The sequence below is a fragment of the Suricata suricatta genome, chromosome 17 (genome assembly GCF_006229205.1).
Source record: "Suricata suricatta isolate VVHF042 chromosome 17, meerkat_22Aug2017_6uvM2_HiC, whole genome shotgun sequence".
In the NCBI taxonomy this organism is placed as follows: Eukaryota; Metazoa; Chordata; class Mammalia; order Carnivora; family Herpestidae; genus Suricata; species Suricata suricatta.
The window spans coordinates 4310634-4330653 of record NC_043716.1 but is presented as its reverse complement, the minus strand read 5'-3'; the positions used below and the strand labels follow the sequence as shown (position 1 = coordinate 4330653).

The window sequence follows — 20020 nt, the reverse complement described above, 5'->3', positions numbered from 1 at the left end:
TTACCTGGAACCTTCAGTTTGCTATCTGTATTTAAAAGTCTCTTATGGTTTATCTCCTTCTCTGTTTTTATCTTATTCTTCCTTCCTTTCCCCTATGTTCATCTGTTTTGTTTCTTAAATTCCACATATGAGTGAAATCATATGATTATCGGTCTTTCTCTGACTTATTTTGCTTAACAGAATACAATCTAGTTCCATCCACGTTCTTGCAAATGGCAGAATTTCATTCTTTTTGATGGCCAAGTCATATTCCATTGTATATATACACCACATCTTCTTTATCCATTCATTAGTTAACGGACATTTGGGGTCTTTCCATACTTTGGCTACTGTCAATGACACTACTATGAACATCAGAGTGCGTGTGCCCCTTTGAATCAGCAAGCCTATGTGCTTTGGGTAAATACCTAGTAGTGCAATTGCTGGGTTATAGGGTACTTCTACTTTTAACTTTTTGAGGAAACTCCATGCTGTTTTCCAGAGTAGCTGTATCAGTTTGCATTCCCACCAAAAGTGCAAAAGGGTTCCTCTTTCTCTTTTCTCTGTTCCTTGCCAACACTGTTGTTGCTTGAGTTGTTTATTTTAGCCATTCTGGCAAGTGTGAGGTTGTATCTCATTGTGGTTTTGATTTGTATTTCCCTGATGATGAGAGATGTCCAGCATTTTTTCATGTGTCTGTTAGCTATCTAGATATCTTCTTTGGAAAAGTGTCTATTCATGTCTTTTGCCCATTTCTTCACTGGATTATTTGTCTTTTGGGTGATGAGTTTGCTAAGTTCTTTATAGATTTTCTATACTAACCCTTTATCTGATAGGTCGTTTGCAAATATCTTCTCCCATTCCATCGGTTGCCTTTTAGTTTTGCTGATGGTTCCTTCGCCATGCAGAAGTTTTTATCTTGATGAGGTCCCAACAGTTCATTTTTGCTTTTGTTTCCCTTGCCTCCAGAGACATGTCAGGTAAGAACTTGCTGCGGCCAATAATAGATACTTAATAGAGCATAAAGATAATGCATGTGGGCAGCAGGAATGGAATAAAAAAATATCAAAATATTGCTTTGGCCCTGAAAATGGCTGCTTAGTTTCGGGAAACAGAGCTACAGCTCATCTTAAGGCAGAGCTGCCCACCCAGTGGGTCCTGCCAACAGAAAGGTTACAGATGTGCCACGAAAATGTTGACCCCTTCAGTCTTGAGGTGGCTGGATGGGCTGGGAGGCCAGAGCAGTGGGAAGTGGTCTCCAGCTGTGAGAGGCCTACCCAGAAGCTCCTCAGAGGACAGCCTGGCTGAGTCCGAGTCTGACAGTCTACCGGACAGTCCACAAAGGAGGCAGCATGATGGTGGTGTTTACCATGTGCTGAGTGGAAGCGAGGAGCACATTTACTTTCTCAGCCAGCTGCCAGTGTGAGGCTGCCAGCCGCAGGCAAGGGACCCCTGGAGAAGCCGGGAAGGTTGGCGTTGCAGGGCGCCTGGGACAGGGCACGCAGCCCAGAATGTGGCCAGCCAGGGCAGGCATGCTGGAAGGCCAAGTAGGTTTTCCAGGTGGAGGCGACTCCAGATCTTGCACTTTGAATACATCAGGCACTCGTGTGTATTTGTGGCTGAGGTGCCCTTTCGATGGTGACCAACCACGCAGCAGGGTGACTTCTGTAACATGCAGGCTTTTTGAAGATTAGAGTTCAACGTCTTTGGAAATATTTGATATTGAAAGAGTTCAAGTGGATTCAAAATTTATTCTCATTAATGTAGAAATTTCAACATTATATTTGGCAGTAAAGAAAAAAGAAGAGCTGATAAATTTTTAAGATATAATTTCAGTAGTCATGAAAAAATATATATGGCTTTACATTTTGATTGCCTTCTTGTGCAGACTTTCCCCACAATAGTGATGATCAACAATGCAAATACTGGGGCGCCTGGGTGGCTCAGTCAGTTAAGCGTCCAGCTTCGGCTCAGGTCATGATCTCACGGTTCATGGGTTTGAGCCCCACGTCGGGCTTTGTGCTGAAAGCTAGCTCAGAGCCTGGAGCCTGCTTTGGATTCTGTGTCTCCCTCTCTCTCTGACCCTCCCCTGCTTGCACTGTCTCTCTCTGTCTCTCAAAAGTAAAAAAAAAAAAAAAAAAAAATTAAAAAAAAAAAAAGAATGCAAATACTATATGCCATCATTTTTAAAAGATTTGATCAGGAAATGTGTATCATTATTTCAAGTAGAAAGCCACATATAAACAATTTTTTGTTCAGAGATGCCTGGGTGGCTCAGTTGGTTAAGTGTCTGACTTCGGCTCAGGTCATGATCTCATGGTTCTTGGGTATGAGCCCTGCATCTGTCTCTCTGTGCAGAGTCTGCTTCGGACCTCTGTCTCCCTCTCTCTCTTCCCCTCCTCTGTGCATGTTCTCTCTCCCTCTCTCAAAAATCAATAATCATTAAAAAAAAAAAACAGTTTTGTTCCTGGAATCTAGCTGAAATTTCTCCTGAAAAGTTTAAGATCTTCTTTGGAGGTTTTAAGCACACTCAGCATTTAATATTTTTTCTTAGTGTAAATATACTTACATCACATAAAGAAATATAAGAACTATAAAGCAATGTTCTTACCAAGCCCTTTGCAGACAGAGCCAAACCATGTCCACGTTACTCTAGTGTAAGTACACTAATATATCATCGTTTTCTGGCTGTGCTGACATGGAAAATGTTGGGAAGTGGTCCCCAAAAGGACTTTTTACCACTAAAGAACAGTCAACTGTTTTTAGTGCAGGCAAGTCGAACAAGTAGGTGGCCAGGAAACAACGTACTGTGGGGAGGACGAGTTTGGGCAAAAACGGAACCGTGAGAGGGTGAGGGTGGTCCCGCAAACGACAAGGATGCCAGAACAAGGACAGGACCCTCCTTTTTAAATTGTCGAAGACATGCAGTTCGATTGTGCAGGGCTGGAAAGGAAAGACCAGCAGATGAAAATTAACCGTCGCAAAGTCAAAACAAACATTTGTACTTTATTTCTAATCGAATATGTGAAACATGAAAAGTGGCGCAAGGCTAACCAGAGTGGCATGCCCGGTGAGGCCAGAAAGAATTTATGAGAGAGGCCAGTTATTCTGGCTGCCTGGTCACTGCCTTGATCCACCAGCCTGAACCTTCCTTTCAGATCATCTTCTCAAATTATCCATAGGAGATTTATCCACATACTCAATAAGAAAAATATTTCTAATTATATCCAACCATTCTTAATATGAATGGGAATTATGCAGGGGTGCAAGACTGCCAAGACTTTTTCTGCCAAACAATTCCTTTTGACTTAAGAAAGAACGGGCAGCTGCATTGTTTCCATAGCTCTCCATATAAAAGAGCCCTTGGAATGAGGCTGACTGGCCTGCTTTAAAAAGCTCAAGGTAAGTGGGAACAGGGGACCGGCTCTCAAGAGGGACACCGGCCACGCTGCCCGGCGTCAGCTGCAGCTGCTCGCTCTGGTACTGCTCCTGCGGATATGACACAGTGTGTCACATCCATGGCTTTGTTGCCTGCTGTTTACAATAGACAGCAATACTGAAAATGAGATTTTGCCTATGTGTGTGCACGCGTGGGCGCGCTCCTGGCTAACTAATGAAGTGTTTCTTTCTTTCCTTCTTTTCTTTTTTTTTTTTTTTTGTTACAGAACTGTCTGGCTCCCAGGCTACATCTTCTCACTTGCTAACAAGGTAAGACTGGGACTCGCCAGTCCCTGGAGGGGACTGGATGGGATGAGAGCCTCTGGGATGGGTCCGTGTCACGTAGCAGCCTGTGAGAAAGAGCTGGTCTCAGTAAATACCTTAACAAGTGTACTTCCGGAGAGGGGCTGGAGGGAGAGGGAGGGCGAGGACAATGCACATAGAGTCATTCGGGATGCAAGCAAGCATTGGTGCGGTGACATTTTGGCAAGAAAATTGCTAAAGGAATTGCTAGTTTGTTAATAGAATATTCTGTAGGGGGAAAAAAATCTGCACTAAGATTCTCTTGCTAAAAATCTCAAACTCAATAAAAATGTATCTTGCTATTAGAGTTCATTAAGTAAACATGATCTTTAACACACAAGAAAGAAGGAACTTAGGAAAATACTTCCTTTAGACTTCTTAAAAGTTACCCTGCCCAGTGCTGAGTGTGGTATGAAATTAAGACGCTGGGGACCTTTTGTTACACACATGAGGTATTCATGTGCCTTGCTGCCTGCGCTGTCTACCGCATTTCTGAAGGGAGACGCTGGTGGGTAGCTGGCCAAAATGAGTTTCAAGTAACCTGATTCCAGAATGACTGCAGTAACATTCTTTGCCAAACCGTTCATTCTACTGATACCGCTGGCAACCGGCAGATAAAAGAGAGTGGAGCCATCCGAGCCTGCGTTCTCCAGAAGGAGATTTGAAAGGGCCAAGGGAGCCCTTCAGTGTAGGAGAATGCAGACAATAATAACATTGAATGTCAACTAAACTTCAGTGAAATAAAAGGAATTTTTAAAAACAAGGGTAAGATTTGCTATGGCTTTTGTCCTCAGGTTAACTGATTAACTGGATTTAATAGAAATTATGTCAAACTCTAATATGCACACAACTAGAGAAAAAGAGGTAAACAAAATTATCATCCCCAGAACCACTGACCTTGAGCACCTCTGGCTAAATAACTAAAGGAGGAAGTAAAGTTCTCTTACATTACAGGACAAGAAGTGGAATTGTATTACATTGCAACAAATGGCATTTTACATCTAAATGGTAGCTTGCACTATTTCAAATTGGTTGTTGAGTCATCATGACCTTTTCCCCAAGAGTCTGTACTATACCTCACAGGCTGTGAATTAAGAAAGGCAGATGTTGTAATCCCTATGCTAAAGAGGGAGACACTGAGGCTCAGAGAGATCAAGTGCCTTTCCCAGGGTCACAAGCCCCTCAGCAGCATGCGGAGGCTACGCTTGGCTCCCTGATTAGAATGCTAGCCTTGAAGGATGAAAAAAAATAATGCATGTAAAGCCCTGGTTCCTGCGATGGTGACATAGTGGCCCTCAATACCTCTGAGACCTTGTGATTATGTTTGTTTCAGTAACTATAGCATGGTGCACAGTGGACCCACTGGGTGACATTTCCAAATAGTGGCTTTTCCACGAAATATCACCAATGTCCAGGGTTTACTGACACACACGGCAGTCCAGAATCTGAATCTCTAATGTGAAATGCTCTCCTTTAGGGTCTCTGAGCTCAGCAGCCATGAGTTCAGACCAGGAAATGGCCATTTTTGGGGAGGCAGCTCCGTACCTCCGCAAGTCTGAAAAGGAGCGCATTGAGGCCCAGAATAGGCCCTTTGATGCAAAGACATCTGTGTTTGTGGCGGAGCCCAAGGAGTCATTTGTCAAAGGGACTGTCCAGAGCAGAGAAGGAGGGAAGGTGACGGTGAAGACCGAAGCCGGAGCGGTAAGTAGAGTCCTTGGAGCTGGCTTCATGTGATCACGGCTTTTTGTGTGGTCACTCAGTTGACAAAAACAATTATCCTTCCTGTCTATCAGACTCTGACAGTGAAAGATGATCAAGTCTACCCCATGAACCCTCCCAAATATGACAAGATCGAGGACATGGCCATGATGACCCACCTGCACGAGCCCGCTGTGCTGTACAACCTCAAAGAGCGTTACGCAGCCTGGATGATCTACGTGAGCGCCCCCTGCCCCAGCCCCAAGTGGTCTTTATTGCCCTCACCACCCACCTGCCAGCCCACTGCTTCCACTCTAGTATAAATGGGTCAAAACCAGTGACCCGTTTCGCTTCCACTACCAGCGTAACTAGTTCGCACACAAGTTAACTCGTTAGTACATCAGTTACTTAACTAACTAAAAGGCTCACCATTGCTATTGTGAGGCGTAACCCAACAACCAGACTTCATCCTCTGTCTTCCATCCAAAGCCAGGCAAGGCCACCATCCACGTGCACTGGGTTTGCCACATGTCACTTGAACACTGCAGTAGCTACTGCTTATAGCTCAACCACGTGCCTACATTTCTACTCCTCCCTCAATCCTGGTTGTAGAATCATCCAGAGGGAAATGATAAACTTATGTTCCAACACATAAAAATAGTGTTTTAAGGACCAAATTTTGCCCATTTTCATGCTTCAAAATAACAGCAACCCATAGCCATGTGCTCTGGTCCCCTCTACGTGAACGCCACCTCTTTGAGTTAACCTCTCCACCTGCCCCGGGGGAGTGGATGTTCTGTCTCTGCTCCGGCCATAGCACTAACTTTGGGTTTCCATCACCATCCATTTACATGTCTGTCCCCTATGTGGACTGGAGACAGGGAGCTCCCTGAGGAATGGCATCTCATTCAGTTCACTCCCGTGCCCTGCAGATGCCTGGCACATGAGACGTGCCCAGTAAATGGTGTGGAACTGAACTTACTTGTGTCACACTGACATTTCTGTGTGCTTCAGCCAGGGTGGCTATGCAGGTGGATGATACCTGCCCACGTGCACCTGCTGCTCAGGGCCAGCATCCACACTGACTGGCCACTGCCTGTCTTACACCAGCTGTCCAAGGTTTTGGGAATCTCCCTGTTTGACCATAATGTATTTACATTATTCTGTGTCCTGTTTCTTTAGAACTTCATAGAAATTTGCAAAATTTTTCCCAGTATTGCTAAATACATTTGTGTATTTTTAAATACCTTTTAAAATGCCTGCATCCCACCATCTTAAGATTTCCTGCAGTTCACCTAACTGCTTCCACAGTGTTGGACATGTCAGGTGTGTCCAAATTTTTCATGAATTTGAACTACCTTAATGTTGTAAAGGAAATATATGCATATTTCCTAAAACACAGTAACAATGTCTCACCCTACACATGAAAAAACAAAACAAAGCCAACCTTTGCAGCTCCTGCTACATGAAAGTCATGGTGACAAGTCCCAAAAATAATAGTAAAAATTCTAAATTGGGATCCCTCCCTTCATGGATTTTACCATCTCATTGTGGGATCTTCCAACTAGTTTTCCTGCTGATGCCTTCAAGAAATGTAGAGTACTTGTTTAAAATGCTCCTTTAGGTCAGATTTCAGCTAAGTAAAATGCACACCTAGCAGGAAAAATCTTTGGATAGCTGCTTTTTCTTATTCCCTTGAATAGACCTACTCGGGCCTCTTCTGCGTCACCGTCAACCCCTACAAGTGGCTGCCGGTGTACAACCCCGAGGTGGTGACGGCCTACCGAGGCAAGAAGCGCCAGGAGGCCCCGCCCCACATCTTCTCCATCTCCGACAACGCCTATCAGTTCATGCTGACGGGTGAGTTAAATGCTTTGTATGTGCATAATCTCTTCAGAGCAGAACAGTAAGAGAGACTCTAACCAGTTCAACACAGTCTTTCAGCCCTTTGGTTGAGCTGGAGACAGTGCAGGAAGAGAGGGTGTAAAAGACTTGGAATCCCTACCATTACATAATTGGTAATGATCTTTTTTAAAAGTCAGCAGAGTTGGCCATAATTAGAGAACTGATTTTTGAGTGACTCAGAAACTAGAAAAGCTTGAGCAAAAATTATAAACACTGTTTGCATGTTTGTACACACACACAATCACATATACAGACCATGTTTCCATTACCAAGAGCCAAAAATGAGAAGAGTAAAATCTGCCTGTGGCCTTTACTCAACATCAGAAACTATGATGAAAACATTTTCTATACTAGGGAGGGCATAAAGGCTATTGCCCTTTGCCCAGAACCAACCTCATTATGGTGTGTTTGGTGCCATGAATATTCTTCCTACAACACTGTCTCAGCTCGTCCAATCTAAGCTACTTGGAGAAAGGGTTTAGAGAATTCATCTTGGGAGAGTAAACAGTAAAAATGAACCTTTCCCCCAAAATATGACTAAAGCCATGATTACTTCCAAAGCTATCATGTGCACTATATTTACCCCACCCTACATAATAAAGTGCCTGTTTTTCATTTCGTCTTACACTGACAATAAATATGTCACTGCCAGAGTTGTCATCCAAACCCAAGTGCAGACTCAAGTCCACTTTTCATATTTCCTTAGTGGTAGAATATGACAAAGGCAAGATCTGGTGCTTGTTTGCAGTGTTCTGTTTAAATGGCTGCACCTAAGCTCAAGTCAGGGGTAGGGTACAGGGAGGGACTGGGACACATGAAAGGCATACTGGAAAAGACGGGAGGCCTAGAGCTCATGAAGCCCCAGGGATTGCAAAGGCCAGTCTGAAAAATACTAAGTTTGTTCCATTTTACTTTACTTACTGTTTACAAATACACAAAACCAAGAAACAAAAAAAACCCCCAGTATTACATGTCTGTAATTTCTCTTTTGTAGACCGAGAGAACCAGTCAATCCTGATCACGTAAGCGAATTTTATGCTCTCTTCTCATGGCTGCGACAGTTGCCATGTTTAGACCTCATCTCACTTAGCTTTTATTTGGCAGCGGAGAATCCGGGGCAGGGAAGACTGTGAACACCAAGCGTGTCATCCAGTACTTTGCAACAATTGCAGTCACTGGGGACAAGAAGAAGGAGGAAGTTACTTCTGGCAAAATTCAGGTGGGTCTGGGGTCAGACTCAAGATGTCAGGGCTCTCAGGAAGTCGGGAGCCCCAGAGGTAAGGACTGCACTTGCCTTTGCAGGGGACCCTGGAAGATCAAATCATCAGCGCCAACCCCCTACTGGAGGCCTTTGGCAATGCCAAGACTGTGAGGAATGACAACTCCTCTCGCTTTGTAAGTTTCTTGGTCACTAGTATGGTCGCCATTCGCGGGATGCCTGTGAATACTTTCTCTGAATCTTTTCCGTTCACGTTACATTGCAGCACAAATCTTTCCTTTCCCTTTGAGCACAAAACACGGATCCAAGTCCCATCTAAACAGATGTGGCGACCCTATATCTGAGTTCTTTCTTCTCTGTCACTACTTCCAATTGTTCACGATCTCAAAACAAAAGATAAAATTCCTTTACTCACAAAATAGGAGATAACACCTTTTCTAGCTAATACAAACAGTCTCTGGATTGGTTTAATATTAAAATGTAAGTGTTTGACTTTGGCTCAGGTCCTAATCTCGCGGTTCATGAGTTTGAGCCCCGCATCAGGCTCTGTGCTGACAGCTCAGAGCCTGGAGCCAGCTTCCGATTCTGTGTCTCCTCTTTCTCTGCCCCTTCCTTGCTTCACTCGCATGTGGGTGCTCGCTCTCTCTCTCAAAAATAAATAAATTATTTAAAAATATTAACACATTTATAAAAAATATTTTGAATATTAACACATTAGTATTCCAAATGTTTTGAGTTTCTTGAAGATTTGATATGATTGGGGAAAAAAGTAGTAATATTAGTTTTCCTTTCAAGGGTAAATTCATTAGAATCCACTTTGGCACTACGGGAAAACTGGCTTCTGCAGATATTGAGACATGTAAGTGCCTGGATCTCCTTTGTGGTCATATCTGTTTCTTGCAACACGCATAAAGTGAACCCACAGTGAAATTTGCGTCTCATGTGAAGTTTTGCATTGCTCCATTTGTTATTTGTTTCCTTCCAGATTTGCTAGAGAAGTCCAGAGTTACTTTCCAGCTTAAGGCTGAAAGGAGCTATCACATTTTTTATCAGATCACATCAAACAAGAAACCAGAGCTAATTGGTAAGAAATGTCATGATCCCTTTCGAGAATGATTACACCAGCACTCTCATTGCATGGTCCAACCTCGTATTCCATGACTGAATTTTGTCAGGTTTATCTTCTGGAGTTGGAAAATAGCTTTGTAAGCTTATGTGTGCTATGTCAAAAATCCAAAAGGAAAACTGAAGATAAGCCCTTCACATCCTATTACCATGAAATAACCACCATGAAACATGGGTGGATATTGTTCTAGTAATTTTCTGTATTTGTACCTTGACATACAGAGACCCATACATACAGTAACTGGAATCACAGTTTCATACCCTCCTGTGATGTACTTTTTCCATTGAGCTATAATGTATCATGGTTCTTTCCATGTCACCAATTGTAGTCGTGCATTATTTTTAATAATGGTTGCACAGTGTTATATGGTAGAGATAAGCATTATTTATTTAACCATACCCTTTCAAGGATATTTAGGTTATTTCCAGTTCTGGATTTTAAAGAGTCAGCACTGTGTTGACTATTCTTACAGATATAATGTTTCCCAGTATGGGATACTCTTCTTTGGCTTTATACAGTGTCTTAGAATTTGTCTAGACATCTCTTGCTTTGTGAAGGGGATATTCTGCTTACCTTTTCTCTGTTCCATGTACATAGAAATGCTTCTGATCACCACCAACCCATATGATTACCCATTTGTCAGTCAAGGGGAGATCAGCGTGGCTAGCATTGATGATCAAGAAGAATTGATGGCAACTGATGTAAGTGGAACATAAGAAAATTGGAATGATGTTGGGTTAGAAGCAATGGTCCCTTCAGATAAATATTCAGTTTCTAGTAGAAATAGCAAAAGATGGTTCAAAGACAAGCAAGGATGTGCCACCCAGAGTCAACCAAAAGAATTAAGATGTGTCCCACAACATTTTACTTTCCCTTTTAAAAGTCTGTCATTTCTGAATTTACTAAACCACTTTTTTTGAAATCCACTTAATAAGTTCTGTACCGCTTCTCAAAATAACAAGCCCTTTAAATTTGCTATTTTGTTCTTTTTCTTAAGTTTACTTTTTGAATCTTAGAAAGTATGCTTAGTGCTGGCCTTTGGTTGACCAACTCCCCAAACACCCACTCTAAAGAATTCCTTGCACCCCCATTAGCACTAAGTTTGACCAACAAGTCAGGAATCAGAATGTGAACAATACATAGTGAGTGTGTAGATCATAACCTAACAGTTATCTTATTGGTTATACTGGCAGAGTGCTATTGATATTTTGGGCTTTACTAATGAAGAGAAAGTCTCCATCTACAAGCTCACGGGTGCCGTGATGCATTATGGGAACATGAAGTTCAAGCAGAAGCAACGGGAAGAGCAGGCAGAGCCCGACGGCACCGAAGGTATCAACCAAGTCAACCACCTGATTTTTTGTTTGTTTGAAAATCACATTCTTAAACTTGTTACCCTTGAGTTTATCTAGGAAGACAAATTCATTTTTAAGAATTGAGTTTTAAAATATATCCAAGTAATATATTACTTGAAGCCTTGTATTAGATGTTTCCTCACATTTATGAAGTTTTTTAGGGCACACTACCCGTAATCAAAGTCTTGAACTAAGTAGGGGGGGGGGATGGGCAAGAATGCTTAAAGAGATATTCTGAAAACACTGCACAAAATGTCTGTAGCTTAAAGTAATTTTTTTTTGAGCAAGTAGGTTGCTTTGGACCATAACAACATTGTTCTATCCTTTCTTCCTTTCAGTTGCTGACAAGGCTGCCTATCTCCAGAGTCTGAACTCTGCTGACCTGCTCAAAGCTCTCTGCTACCCCAGGGTCAAGGTCGGCAATGAGTACGTCACCAAAGGCCAGACTGTGGAGCAGGTAGGTGCATAATTCAAATTTATCAACATGAATCAAGCATTTTTACAGTCCCCTGATAGCCTCAAGAGATATATTTATGTTTTTCTAGGTGACCAATGCAGTGGGCGCTCTGGCCAAGGCCATCTATGAGAAGATGTTCCTGTGGATGGTCACCCGCATCAACCAGCAGCTGGACACCAAGCAGCCCAGGCAGTACTTCATTGGGGTCCTGGACATTGCCGGCTTTGAGATCTTTGATGTGAGTTGGTAGCTGGTTGGTAAGGGACTTTACAGTAAGGCAGTGGACATATCAGTAAGAAGAGATCTGTGAATATTATAACTGTCTCTTACTACTCCCAAAAAGTTATGCTGAAGTGGGAAAGAGAATGATTGGGTCACTACTATATTCTTTATTGCAGTGTCAATTCCACTTATACGAGAAATAATCCACTTATTGAGTGCTCTGACTTGCTACGGGACCAAAGGGAGTTAGGAGTCAATGTGGTGCAGTGGGCAGGCTCTAAAAGTCCAACCAAATGAAGTTATCATAAAAATATAAAAGTAATCGTGTGCAACATATATGTTCTGAATACATGGTGGAGAAATCATTCAGAAATACTTAGACAAGATAATAAGAACAGAAAAGATTCATAACTTACAGTCAGCATTTATTCTCATTAATGTGATAGTGTAAGATAAAAATTCCTATTTGGTGATGAAATATATTTTTCCTGCTTAAGAAATGTATTCTTTTCTTTCTAATTATAAAAGCAAAACTTGGGCATTGCAGAAAATATGCAAAATCAAGGAAAAGGGTTCCCCATTAATTCTTCTACTTAGATCTAGCTGATGTTAACATTTTGGAGGTGCTTTCTTTTTTAAACACAAATGTCTTATCATACTGTGTATGATATTCAGTGTCTTAATTTTCACCATTAAAGAACAAGGGTGGCAACTATTGTTCACTTGCAGAACTGACCTTGGTGACTTCCATTCAACAGAGACTCCTCCCAGTCAGCACCTAATGGAGTGCCAAATAGCTCTTAAGAACCAGCAGAAAAAGGCAAAGATAATGAAATAAACATGGAAAGATTTAGCAGGAACTCAGGAAAATACCTGTGTAAACTTAAGCATGTGCCAGAAAAGGGCATTAATATGATCTAGGATTTTCTACCAAATGGCAGTAGAGAAAATGGTAGATTTCATAGTCCTTCTCAACAATGATTTTGATATCTATAATCTAAAGGCCAGTCAACATATATTTTTAAATTAAAAAGTCCTATATTTACAAATGCTCAATTTTCTAGAGAAAAGTAAACACATGTACTTATTTAGTTCAACAGCCTGGAGCAGCTGTGCATCAACTTCACCAACGAGAAGCTGCAGCAGTTCTTCAACCACCACATGTTCGTGCTGGAGCAGGAGGAGTACAAGAAGGAGGGCATCGAGTGGACCTTCATCGACTTCGGGATGGACCTGGCTGCCTGCATCGAGCTCATCGAGAAGGTGTCCTGATCTGTCCACTCAGTAACCTCTTCTCGTCTACTCTGTGGCTCCCTGCTGCAGCTCCCATGTACCTTATATGCATTTTGTTTTGCTTTAATTCAGCCCATGGGCATCTTCTCCATCCTGGAGGAGGAGTGCATGTTCCCCAAGGCCACGGACACCTCCTTCAAGAACAAGCTGTATGACCAGCACCTGGGCAAGTCTGCCAACTTCCAGAAGCCCAAGGTGGTCAAGGGCAAGGCCGAGGCGCACTTCTCACTGATCCACTATGCTGGAACCGTGGACTACAACATAACCGGCTGGCTGGAGAAGAACAAGGACCCCCTGAACGAGACCGTGGTCGGGTTGTACCAGAAGTCTTCAATGAAAACTCTAGCTTACCTTTTCTCTGGAGCTCAAACGGCTGAAGCAGGTAATGCTCAAAAAATGTAACACTTTTGCTAGGTGTTACAAAAAGTGATGTTGGATCAAGGCCAGTCTCAGGATTGCAGGGCCAGACCCATTGCTCTTCCATGTTTTGAATAAAGAGGCTGCACTGCAATTATGCATGGGTGTCTCACTCTAACACTGACAGAGAGGCCTTACTGCAAACCGTCAGAGAGGAACTATTAGGATCTCAACCAATGAAAAACCTCAGCTTCTATGATTCTCTCCTGCTTCTCCTTCACATCTACTGGATATTGAGTATCTAGGAATATTTAAGACAATAGAGTGACCTTCTATTGATGATTTTTGAAGTTATTGTGCCCCTAAAATGTCCTAACATCAAGGACTCATCTTTATTGATACAGTGAAGTGAATCCCTTCATTTCATCCTCTAATGGAGAAAAAAATCACGGAAGAGTGGACGCAAGCTTAGTTGACAGAAAAGAGTCACTCAGGCTCAAACAGAGAGGCCAGCAGTGTCGCCCAAAGTGCTCCCCCTGATGCATACAGAAGTTGGCAAACAAATAAGCACAAAACAGCCCTGCCAATTCAAAACTACACTTGAGTGACACCCTTCCTTATTTTCTCTCCAGAGGCAAGTGGTGGTGCCAAGAAAGGTGGCAAGAAGAAGGGCTCTTCTTTCCAGACGGTGTCTGCCCTTTTCCGAGTAAGGATGAAACTGGTTCTGACACTCCCCAGTTGTTTGAGGAATCTGTTTTTAAAAGCAGAGTCTTCTTTCCACAAGTCATTTAGGAAAAGACTGACACTGATTAATGACTTCTGTTTATCTAGCTTTGGAGAGAAGAGGTTCACATTACTGAGAAATTATTAGCTCATCTTTCATGCCAAGCCAAATAAAGCTGAATATTTGATAGGAAACTTTGTAAAACTGAATACTCCACCACTCATAATCTAGGCAAGTCATGAAACTAAGCACTCAGAGAGACTAAATCGTTGGTGAAACTGAGGAAAATCTAGCAGCCAGCCTAGAGGAACTTAATATGGTGTCCTCACTCTTAATCCAGCCAATCCTCAATTATAACCGGCAGACTGTTCCCCTTTAGATTATCTCTCTGCCCTGACAGGGAAGCTGTATTTATAAGAAAAACTCCATCAAGATGTAGGCTTGCATGTACTCACTGGAGAACTATGGAGTTTGGGAGAAGAAAGTGAAACCATCTATTATGGGAAGGCAATGGCTTTGTAAACGTTTTTGGAAAGCCATGGACCAGAGAGGAAGTAGGACTGTGCTTGAAAAAGATCACATGTCAGGCTGTGTGTACTTCCTGCTAACTCAAGTGGAGAAAGAGGGACTGAGGAGAAATCTGCATGTCAGAAGCCGCATGGCAAGGTGTTACCTTACATGAAAATGGTCCATACTGGCCATTCAACTCCGCCACAGGCACTGATTTTATAAACATCACCAAATCCTCAAAACCATTTCTAAAGTTTGAGATAACAGGATTTTTCCTGATCTTACAGGAGAATCTGAACAAGCTGATGACCAACCTGAGGAGCACACACCCCCACTTTGTGCGCTGCATCATCCCCAATGAGACCAAAACTCCCGGTAAGAAGCTCTAAAGTGAAAGCTCAAAGCATGACTGCCACACCTCCCTTAAACAAAATCTCTGCAATGGAACAAATACGTGTATTTGTAGGGGCCATGGAGCACGAACTGGTCCTGCACCAGCTGCGCTGTAACGGTGTGCTGGAAGGCATCCGCATCTGCAGGAAGGGATTCCCCAGCAGAATCCTCTATGCAGACTTCAAACAGAGGTCAGACTCTCCTAATTACAGTGTGTCTTAAAGTTTAGTATAAATGTGCTTACTGCAAGCAAAACAATTTGGTGAAAAAATGCCTCTATTATTTTTGATTTGCCACAAAAAAGAGTGAAAAATGATAAGCCTCAAAACACCTTTAAAATCTAGATAGACCACATATTTCACACTTCAGACTTTTCATGGGCTTTACAAGCTCCTGGCTTAACCTACAGATATATACATTAATGTCAGTAGTTAATTATGAGAACTACCATTTCTTAATGTGTAAATATGGTTGGGTTATCTCATTTAATCTTTACAAAATGGCAGTAGAGGTAAGTACTATCAACATCTCCTTTCACAGGTGAATGAACTGAGGTTCAAAGAGATTAAGCTACTTGCTCAAAGTCACATGGTTATTGGGGTCTGAGTTGGGAACACCCCTTGCAGGTCTATAGCTCCCAGTGGGTGCTTTCCTGTCCCTTCCTATCTTCGACTTTCTGTCCCACACACCAGTTTCACAGGGTTTCCCAGAACGTCTCAATGCCAGCTCCTCAGCAACTTTCTCTTCCCTAGAGAAGTCCATCTTGAGAATCAAACAGGTGGCAAAGGGGATAAAGGGCAGGCAGCAGCTCCAGGGAGCTGGTCACATGTTACATTTTACTGATCATCTACATCTCGGTGTGAGCAAGACCACAGAGTCATTTCCTGAGAAAAGGTCTGATGGGGCAGAAAGGAAAACTATAGCTGTCCAGGAAGGTGAAATGGGGTAAAAAGAGACGGTTGATGCTAGTTTGTCCATCCACATATATGAAGTCCTCCTTCCCATGAACAAAGGATACTTTTTTTTAAGTTCTAGTTTTCTAAATAGGTCATTTAATGTTTATCTGCTATTGGTGTCATCATAAGCCAACTTAAAAAAACTACTATTCACTTAAACAGATACAAAGTACTAAATGCAAGTGCAATCCCTGAAGGGCAGTTCATTGACAGCAAGAAGGCTTCTGAGAAGCTCCTTGCATCCATCGACATTGACCACACCCAGTATAAATTTGGTCACACCAAGGTAATGGTCTTTAAAGCCTACCTGATGCTATTCACGTCCCTTTGAAGATTATGTACAGTTTCTGATCTACAAATCCTCCCCCATGCAGGTCTTTTTCAAAGCTGGTCTTCTGGGGCTCCTGGAGGAGATGCGAGATGACAAACTGGCCCAGCTGATTACCCGAACCCAGGCCAGGTGCAGAGGGTTCCTGGCCAGAGTGGAGTACCAGAAGATGGTGGAGAGAAGGTATACATATAAATTATTTATTCACCTTTCTGCTTCAGAAACGTATTTGAGGTGGCTTAAGGCTCAGATATGATAAAGCCACTGACATAAGTGAGAATGAATAAGAGTCCTATACTGAAGTGGGGGATACACATACACCAGAAAACTGAAGGTAGGGGTCGTCACCATGAAACAGAGTCTGAGTGTTCAGGATAAAGGTGGGGAGGGAGGCATAAAAAGCGGACATTTCTTACCTGATAAGAGAAAATACAGAATGTAAAAATATCCCAGTGTGGATTAAGTGGGTAGATCATTAAATTAGACACATTGAACTAAATAGCAGACAGTATTTTCAACAGGGATTTTTTTTTTTTTTTGCACCAGAGGTTAGGACTTTTAATTTGTCCCAAAGTTGCTGAAGCAATAAACTTAAATAAATATTTAAATAAATATTCAAAAATATTTATTTTTGAGAGCGAAAAAGAGAGAGACAGAGAAGGGGCCAAGAGAGAGGGGGACAGGGGATCTGATGCAGGCTCCTCACTGATAGCACAGAGCTCAACCTGGGGCTAGAACTCACGAACTGTGAGATCATGACCTGAGTTAAAGTCAGATGCTTAACTGACTGAGCCACGCAGGCACTCCCAACAATGATTTAAAAAAAAACTTTTTTTAACGTTTATTTATTTTTGAAAGACAGAGAGACAGAGCATGAGCAGGGGAGGGTCAGAGAGAGAGGGAGACACAGAATGTGAAGCAGGCTCCAGGCTCTGGGCTGTGAGCACAGAGCCCAATGCGGGGCTCAAACTCACGAATCATGAGATCATGACCTGAGTTAAGGCGGTCGCTTAACCAACTGAGCTACCCAGGCACCCCAACAATGATTTTTATACATGATGCAGAAACAACTTCTTCCATCTGATCATTTCTATTATCAAGTTATTATGATTTATAACATTAAGAGCATTTATTTGTGAAACATTTTTTTCAGTAAGTTAATACAATGTCACCAAGATACATAGCTTTCTGGTGATCTGATTTGGTGCAGGGACAGAATTCTAAGAGCAAAGAGCCAGGTGTCTCAAGCTGCAGAATGCATGTGAACAGGACTCATGGTTAGAAGTGCATTTATACTGGCATGTGCACATTCATACATGTGTGTGTAAATATACAATTTACACGAAACAGATGTTATTTCTATCACCTGTAGTTACGCTAATACCTCCTGTTGTGTTCTATTTTATTAAAAACAGTAAGTTTGCTCATAACCTGCTATATATACATATGTATGTATTGGGGCAGTTAACTGCTTACATATGAGGGTAATTCATTTTTTAACTAATTTAGATTTTTTTAAATGTGAGAATATTACAGAGTCGGAGGCAAAATTCACATAACATTAAAATATATAAAACCAGAGATTTTCACAGAAAGTCTTCTTTTATGAGGCCCTTTGGTCCACACCCACATCCCCTTCACTGCTGCTGGTGGTCTTTCAGGAGGAGAGCCTGAGAAGCACTGGTATACAGCAGTCATTCTCAGAGGGTGGTCCTGACCCCTACGTCATCTGTGTCTTTGCAAACTTATTAAAAATGCACATTTATAGACCCCCACATCAGATCCTCTGGCTCTGAATCTCTGGGGATAAGGTTCAGGAACTAGTATTTTAACAAGTCCTTCAGATGATTCTTAGGTCAACCAAGAGTTTGAGAGGCCCTGATGTAGAGAAGTGAGTAATTAATGGGTCCTTGACTATCATCCCAAAGTAGAATTACTTCTGTCGGTGCTTTTCATGGTAGGCGAGGAAGGCAGCGAGGACAGAACTTCCAGCTCTCACTGCCAAGACTTCATTTCATTTCTTCATCCACACAGTATCTAACTTGCATCAATTAAATTTCAGAGAAGCCCTCTTCTGCATCCAGTACAACATCCGTGCCTTCATGAATGTCAAGCACTGGCCCTGGATGAAACTCTTCTTCAAGATCAAGCCGCTCCTCAAGAGTGCGGAGACTGAAAAGGAGATGGCCACCATGAAGGAGGAGTTTCAGAAAACCAAAGACGAACTCGCCAAGTCAGAGGCGAAAAGGAAGGAACTGGAGGAAAAGATGGTGTCACTGTTGAAAGAAAAAAATGACCTGCAGCTCCAAGTTCAGGCTGTAAGTGGTGGTGTCATGAGAGGTGCTGCAATTGGGATGCAAATGGCCTTGAGTGGCAAACGCTTGGGTAGCTGGTGTGGGGACACTCACTGGGGAGAGGTCAGTGTACTCTGATGGTTCCAGCAACGTCCATATATCTTCACCATCCCAAACCAGAAGCAATGAGGTAGAACGGACCACTGTTACGCATTCTCCACAATTTCATCAAACTACAGGATTTATGACTTCTTTTCTAGAAACTTTGAAGAGAGTCCTTGGAAGTGACTTTAATATAAAACTATCTCAAGTGAAATATTAAGGGGAGAATAGTATGTAGAGAGTGATTTTATTTTTTAATCTCGGAAACTTCCTTAAACTCCTAGATGTCCATGAGCCTTAAATCACAATACATATAGCTGGCAAATGTCAGGAATTCCACAACACATTTTCGGGAATTCCTGTTTGTCCCTGATCTCTAAAACTCGGGTTCACTCTATCCAATCCATCTGCACAGTCTGTGCCCCATCACGTCGCACCCGAATCACTGTGTCAGCACCCAAGGGGCTCTGCCCACCGCGCCCCCCCCCCAGCCCTCTCCTCCATCCAGCATGCTCGCTGCTCACTCCCGCACCAGTCATTTCAGAACAGCCTCCATCAACTCTGAAATGTAATTTATGAGACTGCCTTTCATTTCAGAGTGAACTGAATTGGTCTGGTATAATTTACTCATCACAAAATCATATATTTCTCCTGTTGATTAAAATTGGTTTCTTCTGCCAAGTGTAGGCAGTGTAATAAACTCTTTCTTGTCAATCACAGAGGAAAAAGGGCTGTTTTCTGCACCCACCCCCTTCAGATCTTTCCAGAATGCTCTTCTCTTCTCCCTAGAGAATTACTCAGAATCTGTCCTACACACTACATTCACTACATGGTACATACAGCACATTTTACTCTTTTATGGATTCAAAGGCTTATATGGAGGCTCCTGATGAATGTGTACATCAATTTCTCACTCACATCCTGTTTACTCCCAACCCTCTTAATTTGAAACACAACAGGTTGCCAAGAATTTCTTGATTACTTTATGCCTCAACTTGAATGTAGAACAGCATAACCATGATCATCTTCCAGTTCTACAAAGAGAAACAGTTCATTAGCATCTGCATCCTGAAACCCCCACTGGAATGCCTTCTCTCCTCCTGCTCCATCTCCCAATGGCTTGATTTCTACAAAATCAAATCCTACCCACCCCTCAAGGCTCAACTCAAATGCCACTTCATTCAAGGAAATCACTTCTAATAGAACCTCTCAGATCTCTTCTGTCACTAACTGCTTTCTGAGTTCATGGTAGCTTTTGGGGGGTAGGCTTCCTCATCTACTAGAGAATATACTCTTCTGAAGGAACAGGATAAAATCAGACACATTATGGTTTTCCCACAATGTATCCTGGATTGCATACA

General features: G+C 42.4%; 1 protein-coding gene across 1 annotated transcript in view; it reads left to right on the top strand.

The window, feature by feature from the left end:
• The first annotated feature begins 3368 nt into the window (after window positions 1-3368).
• Window positions 3369-20020, top strand: part of LOC115282692 (myosin-2-like) — a 26612-nt gene continuing 9960 nt past the window's right edge. The window contains 22 exon segments of the mRNA XM_029928834.1: window positions 3369-3381; window positions 3645-3687; window positions 5198-5421; window positions 5514-5657; window positions 7122-7278; window positions 8318-8345; window positions 8428-8542; window positions 8626-8718; window positions 9338-9401; window positions 9528-9626; window positions 10266-10369; window positions 10862-11000; window positions 11362-11480; window positions 11569-11718; window positions 12795-12965; window positions 13068-13377; window positions 13985-14058; window positions 14874-14961; window positions 15053-15170; window positions 16098-16221; window positions 16310-16446; window positions 18326-18581. Of these exon segments, the coding sequence (XP_029784694.1) occupies window positions 5218-5421; window positions 5514-5657; window positions 7122-7278; window positions 8318-8345; window positions 8428-8542; window positions 8626-8718; window positions 9338-9401; window positions 9528-9626; window positions 10266-10369; window positions 10862-11000; window positions 11362-11480; window positions 11569-11718; window positions 12795-12965; window positions 13068-13377; window positions 13985-14058; window positions 14874-14961; window positions 15053-15170; window positions 16098-16221; window positions 16310-16446; window positions 18326-18581 (2694 nt within the window). The 5' untranslated portion in view covers window positions 3369-3381; window positions 3645-3687; window positions 5198-5217.